Source organism: Monopterus albus, unplaced genomic scaffold, assembly GCF_001952655.1.
Source record: "Monopterus albus unplaced genomic scaffold, M_albus_1.0 scaffold28.1, whole genome shotgun sequence".
In the NCBI taxonomy this organism is placed as follows: Eukaryota; Metazoa; Chordata; class Actinopteri; order Synbranchiformes; family Synbranchidae; genus Monopterus; species Monopterus albus.
Window position 1 is genome coordinate 300,895 of NW_018127908.1, and position 20,255 is coordinate 321,149.

The following is a 20,255-nucleotide window of genomic DNA, read 5'->3' on the forward strand; positions in this document are numbered from 1 at the left end:
TTTTGTTTCTTCTTTCACCATCAGGAGACAGGTTTGCCACAGAGGGAAACTTGTAAGTGTATGGAGTCAAGCCATGAGCTCACTTACACACAAAGCACAAATACCTCTACACACCGGCATATACTGTACTGCTCTCCCTTACTTTGCCAGCCTGTTATCACATATAATTAAATGTAGTGTCAGCATCATTTTTGAACGGGAACCTATAGTGTTTTTAAACAAATGTGCCTACTCAGGACCTCATAACATTTCTAAACTATAAAGCTGCCACAATAAAGGATTGAGGATGAACAGTATTTAACCATATATAACACTGGTGCAGGGCGGCACAGTGCACAGTGAGTACCTCTGCTGCCTCACAGCTATAATGTTCCGGGTTTGAGCCCCAGCTGACCTGGTGCCTTTCTGTGCAGAGTTTGCCTTGTTCTCCCATGCGTTGGTTCTCTCCGGGTACTCTGGCTTCTTCCCAGAGTCCGGAGACATGCGTATTAGGTTGATTGGTGACTCTAAATTGCCCGTAGGAGTGTGATGGTGTGTGGTTGTTTGCTTACATGTCAGCCCTGTGATAGACTGGTGACCTGTCCAGGGTGTACCCCGCCTCTTACCCAGCTTCAGCTGGGATTGGCTCCAGCCCCCCTGCAACCCTCATCAAGATAAGTGGTATAGATAATGTATGGATGGATGGAACACTGTTGTGCATTTCATGTAAAAGGAAATTAACTTTTTAATCCAATATAAAACTGAAATATCAGGCATTTTGAGGAAAACATCTGGCTCAGTACAGGTAGCTGTTAAATGGACCAGCTAGTCACTAACTTTTTCTGTTTCCCATTTAGTGCTGAGCAAGTCGGGTACAGTGGGTATATGAAAACAGCTGGGAAAGAGGTTGACAGCTGCTGAGTTGTGGGGCTAAACAATGAGCTAAAAGGTGCGACGTAAAACACTTCACAGAACTGAGGGAAACTGCACTTGTCATAATTCTCTATGGATTCATCACTATGAGTGAACCATTTTACCATAGATAGTCATTTGAGTCAGTGTTAAAAAGATCAACACAAAATCAGCCACTTTACCCTTAATTTTTTATCCCACCAAAAAGTTCCAGAGAATTTGAGGAGAATATAAATGTAAATACTGTTAGGTAATTTCTTAGTTAGATAGATATTGATTAGAGATCTGTTGTATTAGAAGATGTTAGTGTAGCCAGGATGTCTTCCTCAGGCTGTTAAATGCAAGGTTAGTTAAAGCAGAGAAAGGCTGCCGTCAGGGATAAATGTTATTATGACGGTAAAAGTGACCATAATATTTGTCTTAATGTGTAATGTTATGTCAAATTGTTTTAGATACACACCACGAAAACAACAGCCACACACCTTGACTTTTCCTCATGTTTTGGCTAACGTTAGAGCCAGCTGCAAAGAGAGACGTCTCGGTTGACGTTTCTGTGGAGCTCTTTGAATAAACCAGCACGGTTATATTTTTTATATACTCAAGTGGTCTGAGTCGTCCCTCTGAGTTCCTGGTTTGAAAGAACCGGACGAGGCTTTATAATAGAATAGAGCCTTTAATACAAACAAACTTAGTTTGTTCATATTATATAACTTTAGTGGCCTGGGACTTGTTTGACTGTGTAACAGAGGCAGCAGATTACTGTATCATACCTAGTTGATGATGCTAAAATGTTAGAGCATGTTGACAGCGCTTTGGAGAGCTGAGGGGCTGGGAGATTTTCCCCACAACCACCAATGAACAGTAGTGGAGCTGGATAGATAGCTGTTGAACAAATAAATTCATCAACTAGGCAAACTATTGACAGTGGTGTAATTTGTCGATGTCTTGCTGTGGCAACCAATCTTGAACAGTCTTGGCCTGTGTGAAAAGAGCATCTGATAATTCTTCATCATCCTCCATTATCTTGAAGACTTTCTGCCAAGCTTCAGGACTTCATTGCTATCAGTTACACAGGAAGAAGAAGCATTAGTCTTCCTTCATCTGCATCATGTGACAAAATGTTCAGTCCGATCTGTATCAGCTGTTGACACTTTTATCAAGACCATTGCTGGAAAGCTCTATCTCTCTTTCTCTCTCTCTGACACACACACACACGCATATACACAAACATATCAACCGGATAGGTTTCTTCCAAAACAATTCTTCACCGACTTTTTCCCCTTCTCTGCCTCCCTTAGCTTTTGCACACACACTCTAAGATTCAGTAAGTCAACATAGAGCCAAGCTCAAGTTAAGGCATGTCTGTAACCAGCAGCAGAAGGAAGGGTTATAGGGTGTAACTAGGACAGTGTGTGACTGCATTATCTGTGAGGTACATTGTTGGATGTTTTAGGTCTGAGCAAATTACATTCTCCTGCATTCCAGGTCAGTCCAATTAAATTTCAGTCAACACGTGAAGTGAAAAAATTGTGGGAATGAATAGCAGAGATGACACCGGAGACGGCAAGACATGGTCGGGCAAGTTAACACTGGTTGGAAAGCTACATCCGCAGCATCACCCTATTTGAAAACACTGTGACTGTACCTGCTAAGTGAATTGGACAGGCTGCTGCCATCATTTAAAGCTGCTGACAGTCGTACAGTTTCGTTATTCATTGGTGACTGGGTTTTGTGTGGGAGTCAATAGAAGAGTTAAACAGAAAAAGAAGGAACACGACAAACAGCAAATGTGCTTGATGTATTTGTGCGTGTATGTCACTGTGTACTTATATCTGAGTGGGCAGTCAAGCATGCTTCTCAGGGCTACAGCAACATAATTACAAAAGCTTTTGTAATTCATCACGCTTCTGATAAATCACACCTCCTATTAGAGGGCTGTGACAGGATCAGGATCCCGCAGGTTCTGTGCAACACAGCGTAAATGTTGCAGGCACAGGGGATGTTGGGTTTAACATCAACAGTCGCATTCATGTACTGCATTTTCTTCCACTCTCCTCTGTGTCTACAAATGAGGTACAAAATAAAGTTCAGTTTGTCTCTTGCTCGCCCACTCACATTCTTTCCCCCTCTCTCTCTTGCAACATTAGAAATTACCATCCCTAATCCACTTCAATCTGTAAACAATGACACTATCGCTGTTACCCAACATCTGGATCACATCTGTTGCTTTGAGAGATGATATAAACTATCATAGGAACATGGAACGATTGATAATGATTTTATTCAGCTTTTAGATCCCACTGCTCTGTGCTAAAGCTGTTTCTATTTAACATTTAAAGACATAATAAAGCTTGTTTTCAGTTCACATGTTGGGATGGGGCAACAGAAAACAGTGACTTTCTGCTGGATGTGCATCAGCATGCACACACAGTAATCATAAAAAAGAGAATGATCTGCAGGGTATTTCTGATGTATTCTGTCATATCACATCCTGTCTCACTAGGATGGTCCTCACCCTGCTTCCCTACTCCATTCTATTCCTAATCATGCGCTGGCTGTTGTTTGAGATAATCACAGCCAGAGCTATTTAACTCGAACTCAGTAATCTACTCCCGCTGTCCACATCATTACCTTATCACATCATCCATTTAACTGCCCCTCTTTTCTGTAGTTAAAATGAGTAGCTGCTTAAACTTTTGCCAGCCCAATAAAATGGAAACAAATGAGTGAAAGAGCACCCGCTAGTGTGACAGTAGAGCGGGATTATTCACGGGTGTTTCATGACTCATTTGCTACAGCGATGCCTGTCTGGTCAGCCAGGAGTGCAGGTACTGTAGCCAGATAGCCATTTTGGACTAGAAAAAAGCAGCAAGTCAACCTGAGTAATAATAATTTATCAAGGTGTCGTGTGGCCACTGCCTCATCTACCTCAAGGATGTTTTTATGTGACTTTCAGATGGGCTCACATTTCCACATAGATGAGTGTCTAGTGAGTGTCTTGGGTCTAGGTTGCAGGTTGGATCACATGTGAGCTATTTGGTGGCATAAATGTCAGAAGCACAGTAAATGACAAGTAGCTAGACAGGCAGCAGTACAGCATGCAGCCTGTTAGAGACCAGAGTGTTGTGTGTTATTAGCATTTGTTTGGTCAGTATGTGAAATTTTAGCATGTACAGTTGTCAGATCAGACATGTCACCCTCTACTGCCAAACAGCCCTGTTGTTGTTCATGTGTTTAACCCTAATCCACTGTTCAAGTGTGTGAGAGGGTGTGTGCACATGTGTGTCATTCCTGTTGTTCCAGGGGTGTCTTCCTTGGCACTGGAAGTAATTCACCTAGTTGTGGACATATAGAACGCGCACGCACACACACACACACACACACACACACACACCAGTGACTGCGTTAAGCTGCTAATCTCTCAGATCCTGCAGCATGTGTGCACAAGCATGCAAGTACTGTACACATGCACACACACAAGTACTGTACACGTGTTGTGGCTTGAAACAGCGTCAGTTATGCAGTCAGTATCAGGGGCCATCAGTTATGTGTCTCAGCATATCAGCGCAGTATGGAGATATACTGCAGCAAATGTTCACACGTCATGCATCCTATAGAGTTCATTCTATCTTGTATGCATAGTTCTCTCAAAGCTTCAGTAGCAGCAGGATCAGAATGAAAAAAATAAAAGCAGGACCATTTTTGGTTGAGTCTAGCACCGATTGCCATCTTTTTGGTTAATACTAATATTTGAAAATATTATTGGTCTTAATCAGACCTAGACATAAAGCTCTACTTTCTGTTTATATACTGTATACTCACTAATCAGGCTTCAACTCCTATATTACATGTATGGATATGGCTAACAGTGAGATAATGATATATATTTGTTCTGATACCGTCTAAAATGCAGGACAAGAGATAAAGATATTAATAGAAACCAGTTACATATCAGATATAAACTGCCAAAACACAAAAATGTGTTAATTGCCATAGTCACATATGACACTAATGCAACTAGAATGGGGTTTGAAGCAACATTACAACTTGATGTTGTGCTTTTTTTATGTGCTTATTAAAAAAAAAAAATCAGAGAAGGTGCTATTAGTGCACATTAAATGTGCCACGATTCAGTTTAACAGTTTAATGACCGCTGCGCTCATGCTGATTAGGCGCTTGATTATTGAGCTGTTTTGCATATTTACAGAGCACGATCAAGCAGCATCACCTTCGCTGGTTCACTCCAGGTAACATGCCACATTTTTTATTCTGAAAATAGGAAATGAATTGAGTGATAAAGGATGTCAGTGGTATCTCACACGCCTCTGTCCTCCACCGCCAAACACAATATTACGCTGTACAACGCACAAGAGCAGATGTCAAAGAAAAGTTACCTTTCAGCGAGAAAAAGGCTATTCCGCACAGAACGTGACAAACACAGAAACCAAGATTTTGATAAACTGTGCCCAAAATCTTCCTTGAACACACTGAATAGTCTGAGTCGGCCAGCTCAAAATTGCAGTATATCAGTCAGCATAACGTGCACAGGTTAACACATTCTGAATTGCTGGAACAAATAACCTGTCAAAACCTGACACCGACATGAAATTGCCTGAAATGGTGAATTAAACTGCTACAATAGGATGTGCATTATGTTGTGAGACACCAGTGTTTATTTTTCATTACCTTCTTAGTGGCCATGGATCAAAAAGAAACAAACCCACACTGAATAGTGACACAGTAATCTAACGGGACAAGACCTGAATTTTGACTGCTTGTGTTTTGTTCACAGACTCCCAGACAAATGACACTTTGGCTTTGAGTCATACTTAATTTCCTGTTGCCCTCTCCTTTCTCTATTTTCCACCATCTCTAAAGGCCTCTGACACTCAGTCTCTCTTGTGCTTTATCACAGCGTGCATGGCCTTATTCTACCTTCCCAAATTGCTGTTTAATAGAAGCTTTCCTCCATGGCAAACAGCGATATGCTAATCATTAAGGAATTGATCACCATTTAGCCATTTTGTGTGGCAATAGAGTCCCTAATTTTGCCCTCATGCATTTGGGTGGTAATGTGTGTAATTTTAGATGAGGTCAGACGACTGGCTTGCTACCTCCAAGCTGATTGGCCTCACAGAAGGTGGTTGATTAATGCAGAGCGCCTGCTTTGTCAATGAAATATATTTGAATGGATCATTTAATTTTGAGCAGATCTTCATCCTCGTAAGTGGTTTTGTTTTATCTCTGGGCATTCGCTGTGCCCAGAGATGTGTAATTGACCTTCTGTTGTGGCACATGAGTCTTAATATTATTATAACCATGTTTTTCAAGTTTTGTTATGCATTTCATGAAGTTGATTCAGACTGCAGGAATTCAGGAACAATAAAGACATGAAATAGGGAGGGCAGGTTGTGAATTGGTTAAGTTCAGAGTAAATCTCTAATGTCCAAGGAGAGGTATGTAATGAAAACTTTTTTAGCTAACTCTAAGTACAGAAAAAGGGATATGTCTAGTACTACAGGCACAGAAAATTGGACATTTGAAGCATTAGCATTAGCTGCTCTGTCTGTTGTGGCCCTTTAGATGCAACTGTTGAAGTCCCCAACTAACAAAGCTCTTCAGTAGTTATCAGTAAAACTGAGCTGTCCTCTTCTGCTGATTACTCTAGTATCTTATGACTATGAGATTGAAGTGTGTGCATGAGAGAGAGGCAGCCATGCCTGGTTGTTAAAGATGGATTTCCTCTACACTTTGATTGTGAGTCACTTCCTCTTGCTGTCACACATAAGTTTGCTCCACTTTACTGAGTCAAATGAAAGAGACTGCACTGTTTGTAACGTTAGTCGACCGTTAGATTAGCCAAGTGGAAATGTAATCCTCTGTTACAGGTGACCTTTCCTGCTACACAGCAGAGGTGTGTCCAAGACTGTGAGTGCGTGTTTCAAACTGAAAATGATCACATTGTTTTTCTTACATTTAAATGGACCTTCTGGAGAGGCTGTTTCTGTCCAGCTGCATCTGGAAGCCTCACACCTCCTACTATCAATGTGTGTATTATGTGTCTAAGTGTGTATTCTTGTCTTTTGCACAGATGTTCTTCAAATGGTAGGCAGCAAGCAGATTGCAGTGAAAGAAATGGCCACAGACCCACAATACACAAACACTAAAACCAGTCCAGGCTTTTAAATGGCCGTCCTAGCGGCTGACAGATTGCGGCTGACCCCTGATAGTGCTGTGTACTATTCTTCCATCAATCTTCTCTCTCACCCTTCCACGCTCTTCTTCTTCACTCTCCTCACCTTCTCTTTCAATCCATTTTTCACTGATATACACAACTATCACAGACTTACATAAATGACCAAACTCCACATCCAAACTCTCCACTGTGGTTTTTGTGTGGGAGTCACATCATGACAAGTAAGAGGATGCTGAGTGGTGCTCAGTGTCACCTTCTCCTCTGGTCTGAGCAGCCTATTCTTCACTTTGGTGCTCAAAGTGGAAAATTGCCTTTAATTGCTCCACTTTAGAGTTGGCCTGTGTGAGGGACTTAAAGGACAGTTACAGAAACTTTGGCTGACACATAATCGGTGACATGCATGGATTCTCGTCATACACGCACCGACTGTAAACTATAGAAGAGATCACGGACAGGATTTTGACGGTGCACAGTGATTTAACTCATACTAAAGCTCCAGTAAATGAAGGTGAAATACCCACTCTTGTTGAGTCAGTGTACACAAAAATCACTAGCTTTGACGATGAAAGGGATGGCAGGATCGATCCTATCGATGGTCGTGCTGTGACTATAAAGACTTGCCCTCAGCTGATGCTCAGCTACAGCAGGTGCGTGCTAATGACAGTCAGAGGGTCATTAAATCATTAGTCCTGTATTTACGTGTGCTTACTGCATCTTTGCGCCGGCTATATAAAGCTCAGTGATGTGAGCAGATGTTAATCAAACATCTCAAGACTTGCTGCTTATCTTAAGGCTGAGTATCAGACCTATTGTTAGATTTCAGTCTATTAACAAAAAATGGACTGTATTTTATATAGCGCTTTCTCACAGTGTGTCGCACTGGCCAAAGCGCTTTACAGAAGATCATACACCATTCACCCATAACACGACGACAGGCTGCCATACACCGGCGCTAGTCAAGCCACCGGGAGCAATTCGGGGTTCAGTGTCTGCTCAGGGACACTTAGGCATGCGAGGAGACCGGGGAGTCGAACCACCAACTTGCTGGTTAGGAGACGACTGCCCTACCTCATAAGCCACAGCCACCCCCCAAGGATAGAACAAGGACGTAGATCTTGGGCTGTGATACTGTAAATATTTACCTTACTGTGAATGTATATGAACAAGCTTTGTGGGTTTCAGTGCTACACAGATGCTGTATAATTTACTTTTGTATTCTGTTTGTATTTTTAGAAGCAAGCTAGTGTCTCACTTGTGGTTAATATTCACCAGATTTATCATTGCTGTGACACAGGGAAGCAGAAAAAGGAAAATTCCAAAAATAATGAAAGTTCAAACTGTTTTCGACAAAGTACTGATCTACAGGAACAAGCCAGAATTTTCAATTGAATGTTATCACAACAGACAAAAATAACTGTTATGTTTAGGGTGTGTATGTGCACAGTTTCTGTGTGTATTGTAGAATAACAGACTGATCAAGGTCATGCAAGAGGATCTCAGAGAGCCCTCAAGCAGAGACAAAAAGAAAAGGAGAGAAATGACGGGTGAGCTGGGAATTACAGACAGGTAGTTAGAATGCTTGTCACTGTAGGGCCTTTGGGCCTTCAGTTACAGTAGGTGTGTTTTCCATGGTGATCCTAATACAATCACAATGGAAATACTACATACTGCATTCTGTCTATAGACACTGCTTACCATAAAGTGCAATCAGTGGCACACGAATATTACTATATTATAAATAACAACAGAGATGTGGATTTCTGCAACTATATACTAGTCAAAAACAAACACTGTTATTGTTGTCATCCTATTTTGCCCTGAAAATCTGACTTCAGCTTGACTGACGTTTTAGCCAACTTTAAATTCTCTCATATGGTACAATGCCTGAGCTATCTACTTAGCTAGTTTTCTGAGTGTGTGCGCGTGTACACACGTTTTCTAATGCTTACACAGGCATGTGTGTCAGGAGTGCTCATTAAAATTGTAGGGGAGCTGATGATGTACTTGTGCTTCAGTGCTCCCATTGCCACAGAGTTCTCCACGTCTTGCCAGGTAATCAGGCGGGCAAACACATGTAGTCCTGCCTCCTCCACTAACAAGCTGAGTTTAAGGCTTTAAAAACAGTCATGGTAGCTAATTCAGCTTGTCATGTTCATGTTCGCTGCTGAACACTTTCTACAATAGAGCTATTCATTTCAGTTTTTTTGAGCACTTATTGAACTGATGGGATCTAAAAATGAATGCTAATATTATGTTTCTTTTCCTTTTTCTTTTGTCACCCCTCTAAATCTTCCCTGATTGTGCTTCCCCCTCCCCTCTTCTCTCCATGTTTTGTCCTCCCCTGTCTCCAACTATCCTCCTGCTTAGGGGAGCACCTGCGCATCTGTCCCCAGGGTTACACCTGCTGTACTAGTGACATGGAGGACAACCTAGCCACGCTGAGCCGTAGGGAGATGGAGGTATTTCTCAAAGAGACTGGACGATCCTTGCAGATCTCACTCAGTGGACATTACAAGTCCTTTGATGGTGAGTTTGTGTATTCTCAATAAGTATATAAGGTGAGTGAGAGAATGAATTTTGACACCATATGCAAGGACTCAGTTTTGATCAGCACATTGTTGCCAGTGGTGGTTTTTATCATTTTGCATGTTCGCTCTGGATATGCCCAGCCTCCAGATGTACACATACACAGGCTGACAGTAAGTGTAAGAGATAAGTTAAAGCACTTTTATGGTATAGTCTACAGACTGATGCAGAGCACTGATCTACTGTCATGCTTCAACAGAGAAAGTTGGTGATGTCTTGCAGTACTGTTGTCAGAACGGCAACGTTTTCTTTTTACTTAGTTACCAATACAGCTCTGGATATCATGGCTTGATTGCTATGTCAGACCCACAGAGAAGATTAAACTATAAAATAACCTGAATTTGAGGCATTCTTTTGGCATAGGGTTCAAGACGCTAAACATAGTGCCCTGTAGCCTTCTGAAGACAATAATAGTAATTACAAAAACAGGCCTAAATTATTTAACAACAAAAAATTCTTCTGCATCAAGACCTTCTGTTCAATGCTAAGGAAAACATAAGCACATTTTACAGGGTTTGGATTTGAGCGTTTGACAATATTGCACTAATTGTGACATTCACCATAACACAAAATTGTTCTGGCAAGAACATAGTTATCAGTAAAATGATATCATGATTTAGTTGCAATGTTCATGACCTGCTCCACTTAATCGAAGGGTATCTCTGTGCTTCACTGGTTCTCCTGGGCCATTTGGCAACCGTGGATCTGTCAGCTGGTGTTCTGAGCTCAGCTAGTTAGCCTGACCTTTTTAGATCGGAGTGATTAGTGGGTGACTGACATTTGTTTACTTTTCTTCTATCGCTCTGCATCCTTCTTATTCATCCTCCTTTTCACTCAGGGTGCTGTTGCAGGTGTGCTAAAGGGCTGCAGTCACACATACAAGTACACAGTAGTGTACAAACCTGTTCATGACATACACATTTTCTCTAAAATACAGTTGTATACCAGTATACAGTCTTCCTACAGTTGTTGAACTTTTCCATTCCTCAAGAAGACACCTCATTTAGCAAGGGCAAGCCACTAAACAACTCACAACACACTCAACAATGACCTCTAAGCATTCTAATGCTGTGCATCCAAAAATTCATAGATAAACACACATGTTGTGTCATGAATAGGCAACTTGTGTTGTCTTGCTATTAAGGCATTTGGAGTTTGTTTTTATTTATGTACTGTATGCGTGTCAGGCATGTTCTTCCAGCTTTCTTATGGCTGCTGTTGCTTTTAATGAGAAAATTAATTAGACTGTTCTTTTTCTTCACCTCAGCCACACCCGTAGATGCCCTCCTCTCCTCTCCTCTCCAAAGTAACTCTCTCCCACTGTTCAGCTCATATTGTTTCTCATGTCCCCTTATTTCACCCCTATAAGCTTCAGATGGGAACAGCAGAGCTGACAGAGGGAGGAGAAATCTATATGTGGTGGGACCTTGAGGTCTATAAACCATCTGTTGTTAACTGTGCCCCCTGAAGACTGGGGCTGAGTAATAGACTGGGGTTAATTGGATCATGATACTTTGCTGCCACATGATCAGTGCAATTTGGCAGAATCCGGCCATTCCTATTAAACACATCCTGTTTTAGGCTTCAGCTGTTGGGATGTGCAAAGCGAGATGACTTAATTCTGTTTCTGGAAAACAACTACCACTGAAATGAGCCATCATCAAATCTTATTACACGTTTAACTTTCATAATATGCAGTAAATGTATGTTATGTGAAGTTTGATATTTGTAATTAAAATACACTGTTTCCTAACCATGTCCAGAGCAGGGACTATTGTTCATATGACTGCAGGAGACTGCCGTGACATTGTACCATGCTGCCAGTCCCTGCACATCTGGCTGTGTTTAGTAGGGTGTGGGTTAGCTAGCGCCATGTGGCTAAGTGTAGGGTGTTACTGTTCCAGCCCAGTCAGCCTAGGACTTTTTAGGTCCAGGGACTCTGGAAGAAGCCCCGACCAAGCCACAGATTAGAGGACCAGTATGCTCACATACAGCTGGCTCTTGGCCTGACAGTGTGTACACTGTGTGTGTGTTTATATGCATATGGTTGTAATTTAGTGTGTGTCACTGTTTGTGACTTAAATGGACTCTGTTAACACTATGCATGTGTTTGTGCTCTGCACTTGGTATTCCTCATCTCTTCATCGTTCATACTGTGTAGAGAGGGACAAACTGCACAAACCATCATGTTAAACAAAAATGCAGCAAAGAATGCTGAGGAGGAAAAATTTAACTGACAGATTGGGTTGGGAGAGGACAAAGTAAAAATGAGACTGATGGAATGATAAAATATACAGATAAACAGGGGCAGAAAGTGCAAAGTATGGGTGAAGATAAGAGATAAATGGGTGGAAATGGAGAGTGGTAGCCAGAGAAAGACAGATGAGGTTATATATGAAAGTGATAGGGAGAAGGTCAGAAAGGACACAGTGATGGCACCAAAAGGGGCTGTGTGTAGGATGGTAACCAGGTGTGTTACACAGATGGAGGCCTTAAACCTGACAGGTGGTGTTTGGCTTAATGGTGCTATCCCTGGCATCTGGATTGTGTGCATGTGTTTTTTTGCACTGCTGCCACATATAGTATAACTTCATACATCCTAATTAGTACCAAGGTATATTAGCCTAGACTTATGCACTTAGATATGTCTATAAGAGAAAAGACCAAATTAACAAAAGACACTCTTCCCATTTAAAACTAACACCAGGCTTTTGTTTGCGTCTTGATTGAGGAAAAGTCCAATTTTGAAGGAGCTCTTTTAACTGGACAAAAATGACACAACTCTCTTCCCTCCTTCTAGTTGATTTTCTCAATCCTTTGTTGATGTTAAAGAAACAATTTAAAACTCAGTTCCTTTTTCAGTCTTTTATTGTGTTAAAGTCTAAAACTGTTTTAACAAATAGTGACTATGATAATGTAGGAGTTCTTGCTAAGTTGTTATATTGGACTCTGTTAGTTTTATAGCTGTTCATAATAAGCTGGAACTAATTATTTTCAGTCACACTGACTCTAGTGTTCTTTTGTTTTTACCTCCAAATCCAGGGTCGTTTTCACACATGAATTCAGTGTCTGAGGATTCAGGTTGCCTTTTCACACACGTAGCACACAACAGAAGATAGTTTGTGTCAGTTACATTCTGACCTACTGAAAATACTCTATTTGGTTTATGTGACAGGGGTAGAGTGAGCAGAAGGTGGGACATGACGCGGTCCCGCACCCGGTTTTTAATTTTGTTATAAACAGTCAAGTCTCTTGTTGTACCTTAAATTTGTCTGACAAGTCTGGCGCCAGCTCTTAGCGGCAGAACATGTCGAATCTTGTCATGTCTCCAGTTAGATATTTTCATTGGTGTCTTCATTGTGGAGGACCGTTTTTCTTCCGGTTTCATGACAGTCAAGTCAGTCAAGTCAGTCAAGATAGAGCGTCATCAACATGCCCACTAGTTGCCAAATGTGCCAGACTACACGGTGCTCCTTTCTCACATGGGCTCACTCAGATTTCACATGGACTGTGTACTAAGGAGCTGTAAAGTCAGCTTAGTGTCCGGATTGACTGCCTCGGACATTTGTGTTCTCACATATAGCTCCTCTGGGAAATGTCTAGATAATTTCAGGGTTCCAGTGCATATGTGTAAAGGGTTCATGCTTATTGGGACACTGGCAACACACTCTGCATCTGTGTTGCGGCATCCCTACAATCAGGCAGCAGATTTGATTCACACCGGCCTCCCGCTGCACTCCTCCTAATTTCCGGTTTTCAGGGCGACCTCTGATGATGTCATGAGAGACAAGGATATCTACTCCCATTGTGGTACTTGATTGGATCATTTTATCAGCATGTAAATCAAGTCGATGGGGCCCTGAATTGCACTGACCTAATTATGCCAAACACATTACTCACTAGCAGTGATGGCGCCTTGGAAGGATAAAATCTGAGAAATAAAGCCAGACAGACAGAAAGGGAAAGAAGAATGCAGGGTTGTTGGGGCACACAGTGGAAAAAATGCTAAGATACAGCAGAAGCAGAGAGAGAACAAAATGATAGTGATGGTAAGGAATAGTATGAAGAAGCAGGCAAGGAAAAAAGCTCTAAAAGAGAACCAGATGGATAGAAAAAGGAACAGACATGGGTAAATGGTGCATAATGCCAGCCAGAAGAGAGAGAGAGAAAGAGGAATATAGACTTCCACAGTGAGCCCATTGATAAATGACATGCATTATGTGATGTGTTGGCTTGTTTGATATAAGGGACCTTTTAATAGCATCTAAATGCTGGCTAAGGGGCTTCAGTGCTCCTGAGGCTCAGTATGCATGTGATAAGTGTGGTTATTGATGGAGAGTTGCGCTGACACATAAACAGCCTAATGGTTCCCAGATCATCATTTGTGCATTCAGTGTGCCCAGGACAGCAGTGTTTGTTTGTGCTTGTTGTGTTTCTTTTTTTACATTATCCTTGCACAGGTGGGGAGATAACAAAAGGAAAGGCTGAGGATTCTGGGTACTTGTGGATGGAGGCTAGTTGTGGTTGAAAAACTAGAGAACATAAAACCATTTGGGGCCTGCTGAAGAGGCGATTGGTGGGATGCAGAGAACTGGCTAGTCTCACTGTGCTTGAAATGTTACACCTCTGTGTTGCTTTGCCCAACTTGCCTTTCTTTTCTCCTCTTGAAAATCACTCCACTTACCATCTAGGGTGATATGTTTTGGGTCCTGTTTGGCTGTCAATTAGCTTGCAGGATATCTCAGAACCTGAATGAGTTAATGCAAATTAGATAGTAAATTTGTTCTGTGTGTAATTTTCGCCATCATGTTGTCATTTATAAAACACTTTTGAATAGCAATTTCTCAACAAGAAGGCATGCTGCACAGTTAGGGTTCCAACAGGCCATTTCCATTTCTGCCACAAATGTTCTGTAATTTGAATTTTTCAGTTCATTTATTTATTTCACCACAGCTACAAATTGCATGCGTAGCCCAATGCTGCTTCTTGGAAGCATTATACTGTATACTCTCAACCAAATACAGTTGGACTGATGATGTCAAGGTGATCATGAAAAATGCAGTAGCCTTTGGCTTACATTTAGCTTAGCTAAAGTTAAACGGACATTCCTCAGCAGGCTCGAGCTTGAAGCACATGAATGCTGCACATTATTCTTGTACAAAACATCTTTTATTCCCAAACAGGGTTTTGAATATTCTCCAAACATCAGCCAGTCAACATAATTGTGTATTTTGATGTATATCAGATCCAGATGCAGCTTAAAATGTTCTATTATTGAAACATTAGTGGAGGTAAATTTGTGTGTGCTCTCTGAATGCTTCCTTATTTTGTTGTTTAGTGCCCCCCTCCCACCCGATTTTCTCCTCTTCTCTTATGCCTCAGCATTTGTTCTCTGTCTCTCTCCTCACTGCCAAAGAACCATCCAGTTAATATGATCATTCAGCACTTGTCAAATGGACAAATAGAGTTAAGACTGTCAGATATGAAAGAGATACTGTATGCAATGGCTGCTTTTTCAGATCTTTTACGTCAGTCTGTGATGCTTTCCAAAACTCACTTGATGTTTCATGTTTCTTAGTTTGCTGTTTGTGTCCCTTTATGTGAGTGAGTGTATGAGTCTCTATGAGTACAGTATTTGGTAGACAAGTGTCTACTGATTATTCTTCTGTTTCATTGAGTGAATAGTGTCATTCCCCTGCAAAAAAAAGTGTAATTCTAAAATCAAGGTTTTCTCAGATATTGGATTGTATATTTTACAAAGTTTTTCCAGACCCCCAGCCTGGTCTCAGAGTCCTTCGAAACATTTCCTGCTAATGTGAGACCATGTTAACTGCCAATAGACAAATCTTGAAAGAATCGATGATTTTTTGTCAGCCTGTGATAACTTAATCACAGATCAATTTTAGATCAGGTTGTTCAATCCACTGGTATGAGTTCCAGCTTTATTAGGTGGAGTCAAGTGTTGCCAGACCCGATAATCCCTTTGTATAAGAAAACTGATTCTGGCTTAGTCGGGAATGAGTAGCACAAGACTCGGTCAGTTAATATCTCTGTGTGAGAAAGTAACTCAGAATCGGCTTGAGCTCTCGGCAAGAGTGACTGACAGCTGGAGGAACAGCACCCTCTGTGTTACACAGAATATCTTGTCAATAGGTGACAGAGGGAAGGAGGGGAGAGGTGAAGATGGAGAGACAGACAAGGGAAGAGGGCCCTTGGAGGTAGAAGTGGCTTACCTGGTTTTAAATCACTGTACTGATTGATAAAAGACCAATCTAGTGTAGAAGAGAGTGAAATGCTTAATCTTATGGTATGGTATGTGAGAGTGTGTGTGTTGGTGTGTGTGTGTGTGTGGGCTTAGTCAGGTTCAGAAGCAAATATTGGGATGGAGTTCAAATAAGCCTCTGACATGTCAAGGTGGCCTTGCTGTGAAGCTCAGAGTGATTACAAATTAAATCATTAACTCCCCCCCTCACTGCAGGAAGAAAGTCATTAAGACACATGCTTGACTTGGCTCGTTCTGAGTGTGTGGGTGTGTGTGTGAGTTAGAAGAAAATGAATGAAAGGCAGAGTGTGATAAGCTAAAAGAGGTGTTTCTTATCTGCTGTCACATAAAGGAAAAATGTCCTAAGAGCGTGTAGTTGGTGTGATGTGGTTGGTGTCTGTAGCAAAGCTGTGCAAAGGACCAAAATATTTACATGTTTATTTATAATACAACTTCATATTGTATGTAGCATCATATACAAAGCTTTTGTCCAAGTTGCCTTGGAGTTATTCATTTTGATAAAAGACATTTGGGGATGTTAGAATAAAAATCACAGAATCACAATACAATTACAATTACAACAAGAAACTGCCATCATTTATATTCAGGTTTAGTTATATTTGTAGGTATACAGTATAAATTGACAGTATTGTGTCCTGATGAGTAGATTAAACTTAGTAAAACTGCCCAACTGTCCCAACTATTATTTGTCCCCTCCACAGCCAGTTTGCTGGGATGTAAGAAATTAGGTTCCTTTTCCGTCACTCCTTCTCTGGAGAGCAGATGCTGGGAGAGACAAAGTGGAGGTTAGGCTTTAGAGGATGATATAGGTTTGAGAAAGAGAATACAAGGAAGCAGAGTTGAAGGAACGAATGAGCTTTTGACTTACTGCATCATGGAGACAAAGAGATGAAGAACGAGCACACAAACATGCTCAAAAACACTTGCGCACAAACATGCACTGGGGCTTTGTGTCTTACTAATGATGATCATTCCTCACTCAAGCTGAGGGGCAGAGGAGAGCTGGGCAGTGTGGTACCATTTACTAAGATCTGCCCTCCACATGTGATGATCCCTGAGTACTTAATTAAAAAAACAACTATATTATGGCAGAAATGTGGATGATTCATTTAAAGAAGAAAAGAAGTTCACTCCTAGGCTGAAACTATTTCTGCTGAAATTTATTCCACTTATGTTTAGGGTACAGATGACAGCAAGAATAAATTCTAATGGGGCTTTAAAGCAAATCTGCACCTGTCACAGCCGCTCCCTGCCTGTCTGTCAGCCCCACGCTGTGTACTGTACATATTGCATGTGCACAATTTTCTATGTTGCACATTTGCTTTCATGGAACTTTGAGTCTGAGCCAGAGTTGTTTGCAGATAGTCTGAGGTCAGGGAACAGGGGAACGATGTGTCACCCAGTCAGGAAGTCTCACTGCTTAACACAAGCTGGAAACACAGCATGTCTGCTGCATGGCAGAAGCATTTATCTCACCACACATTACAGTTTAAGAAATTCTTTGTGTAGACATACAATAGGCAACACACCATTCATTAATCTACCATTTGCTCTGTACTCTAAGGTCTGTAGCTATGAGGGGCTTATTAGAAAGAAAGATTTTCTCCATCTGGCTGAAACTATTTGCATCAACCTTTTTTGCCTTTACAAAATGGTCTAGTTTTCCTTTGCACTGATTTACTGTGGTCCCTACTCTTCTTGTCATCTTACAGTCGGGCTAAAGAGAATAAAACTGACACATAGCATTAAAGTACAGTGTAAGTCTTGAAAATGTTTAAATATCACACCGGCCACAAAGAGCAGACACAGGTTTTCAGCACAATGCCAGAAAAGAAAAAAGTTAAATAAAGCCATGTTTAACTACTAGAGATGTCAGTCTGCTATTGCACTTTTTTAACCACAGAAGCACATATTATTGTCCTGAACTCATTGTATATGTTATAAAATGTGAGTGTACGTTAGAATGCAGGTGACTGACGGCCATAACTATGGTTTAGAAACGATTGTACACTGACATTATTTTAGTTGTGAACCCACCTGCGGGAACATCAAAAGGCAATTTGTCATGACACTGAACAAAATTGAGGTTGTAGGAGAAGGAACGTGACTTGATGTGTCAGGGTAAAGAGGTTTCCAGGCCAAAACAAAGTTGGATATAACTTGAAGGGTTTCCCTTGATGTTTAAAAGATGACTTTGGTACAATTTTAAGGTAAGTCTTTGGAAGTACTCATGAAGGTGACCATTAATTGTAACAAAAGCAAGAATATGAAATGATTTATGTCTCCAGTGGTTGCCTGCAATTGGAATGAAATCACAGGAATATGTTTGAGCTAACATTCCATCTTTTGAAATCATCAGTTCCGGTGAGTGTAGATCTTTCGGTTTGGAGTCTGACTGAAGCATCAAATAACAGCAATGGTGAAGCAGGCCAGCTGGTGTTTATTAATGAATGAGTGGGAAAGCAGAGCGGAGATACAGTATCCCACAAGGCCAGTGCTTAGATAATGCCATGCAGATGGGTCAGGATGAGCTTAGCATATTAACATGTTATGCAACTCCATGTGCTGATTGTCTTCAGGCCCTGTGCAGTTTTGCTAGTGCATGCAGTAACTTAGCTTTTTGATGTTTTTCTCAGAAAAACTGGTAGACAATGGGATGTGTTTGCATTTCGTTTTCATATACTGAGCTAGTGTGGTCAATGCTTGTGTGTAGTATGATGTTTTTAAAAAAACAGCTTTGTCAGGGAAATACGCTAACTCCCTGTGAGGTGTCTCCTGTGGTGGCTGCAACCTCCCTTTCCTTCTTCTCTTCCCGGACTGACGTGGTGGCAGCCAGAGATAAGATACATACAGTACAAAGTAAACACTGATGCAGGCTACAGCTTTCCATCTCTCTTCCACGCACAGGCAGACAAAAAGATAAACATGCACATATATACTTGCACTGGGTCTGAACCCCAGCAACTGTTGGTCTGAACAGATGGATGATCTGGACACAACTATTTTGTTCTGCCCCGCTCTTGGCAGAACAGGACCCTCATTTATAAACATTGTTTAATCTCTGAATGGATGTAAATAGGTTTATGTCTCTGTCCACAGAAAATATGGGGGTTTTGAAAAGAAACTAGTTACTGTATAAGAATGTGTGCACTTCAGTGGCAACTCAACAATAACCCAGTGTTGTAGTCCAGTCATTAAAGCTCGAGTACCAGTCGAGTCTCAAGTCCCCATGTTCTGAGTCTGACTCATGTCCGAGTCACCGATAAAGTCCAAGTTGAGTCTGAGTTGAGTCCCCAGTCATCAAGGTCTACATTAAACACAACTGACACAGCTCTCACAGTTTTAGAAGGAGTTTACTTAATGTGTGGGACACAAGAGCCAAACAAATGCACTCATAAGCACACACACACACACACACACACACACATGCACACAAGAAGTGAAGTGTGAATATCTTGTGCCAAATTATTACAGCCTATTACAAAAAACACGCCTAAAACGAAAAAGTCACTCCTCCTCCCCAGCTTTCGAGTCCAAATGCAACCAGTGTTTGAGTCACAAGTCCTGAAAATCAGGACTCAAGTCGGACTTGAGTCCAAATCCTGGACTCGAGGATTACAACACTTCCACAACCCATTATCAGTTCTGACTACACCTTTCCAGTCTAATATAATCCAATACAACATTAAATCATATTTGTAATATTAATGTGATTTTGAGGTTGTATTTATTTTTGGAGTTGTCCTGGTTTGCATTATATAATAAAATGTGTTTAACATCCTGCTCCCCTTATGTACTATATGTACTCTAAGGTGGATGGAACATGAGAACGATTAGGGTCGAGTTAAGATGTTTTTGATGTTTGTTATGTGTGTGTGTGTGTTCTCTGAGTGAGACATTCTTTTGTTTCTTCCACCCTGCCTGTCTGTCTGCTTGATTGTCTTTGTGTGGAGCGGTATAAATGCCCCTGAAGTGTTATCAATTCTCTGATATCCCCCAGATGGACACCCTCACATACCGCACTTCTGCTTTTGATTGTATGAGATAATGTTGGGACGCAGCACAAGCAATAAGAATAAGATGTATACACATAAGTACAGACAACTGTATAGCTCTAAGAGACTGACACATCTTGTCTTAATGATAACGTCTTTTATCCTCATTCTGCACTTAGGTTTACAATGGGTGAGAAGGTGGCACAGAACAGAGCTGTATACTGTAAATAACACTGTAAATATGAATCAAAGGCACTTTGTTTTTCTGTTTTAAAAACCATAAACTTTTTATGTTTGTTTCTAG

The 20,255-nt window shown here is 41.1% G+C and overlaps 1 protein-coding gene across 1 annotated transcript in view; it reads left to right on the top strand.

Annotated features, from left to right (window-relative positions):
- Positions 1 to 20,255, top strand: part of gpc1b (glypican 1b) — a 58,466-nt gene that overhangs the window by 25,797 nt on the left and 12,414 nt on the right. Inside the window, exon 3 of the mRNA XM_020595857.1 lies at positions 9,455 to 9,613. Within this exon, the coding sequence (XP_020451513.1) occupies positions 9,455 to 9,613 (159 nt within the window). The remainder of the gene's footprint in view (positions 1 to 9,454; positions 9,614 to 20,255) is intronic.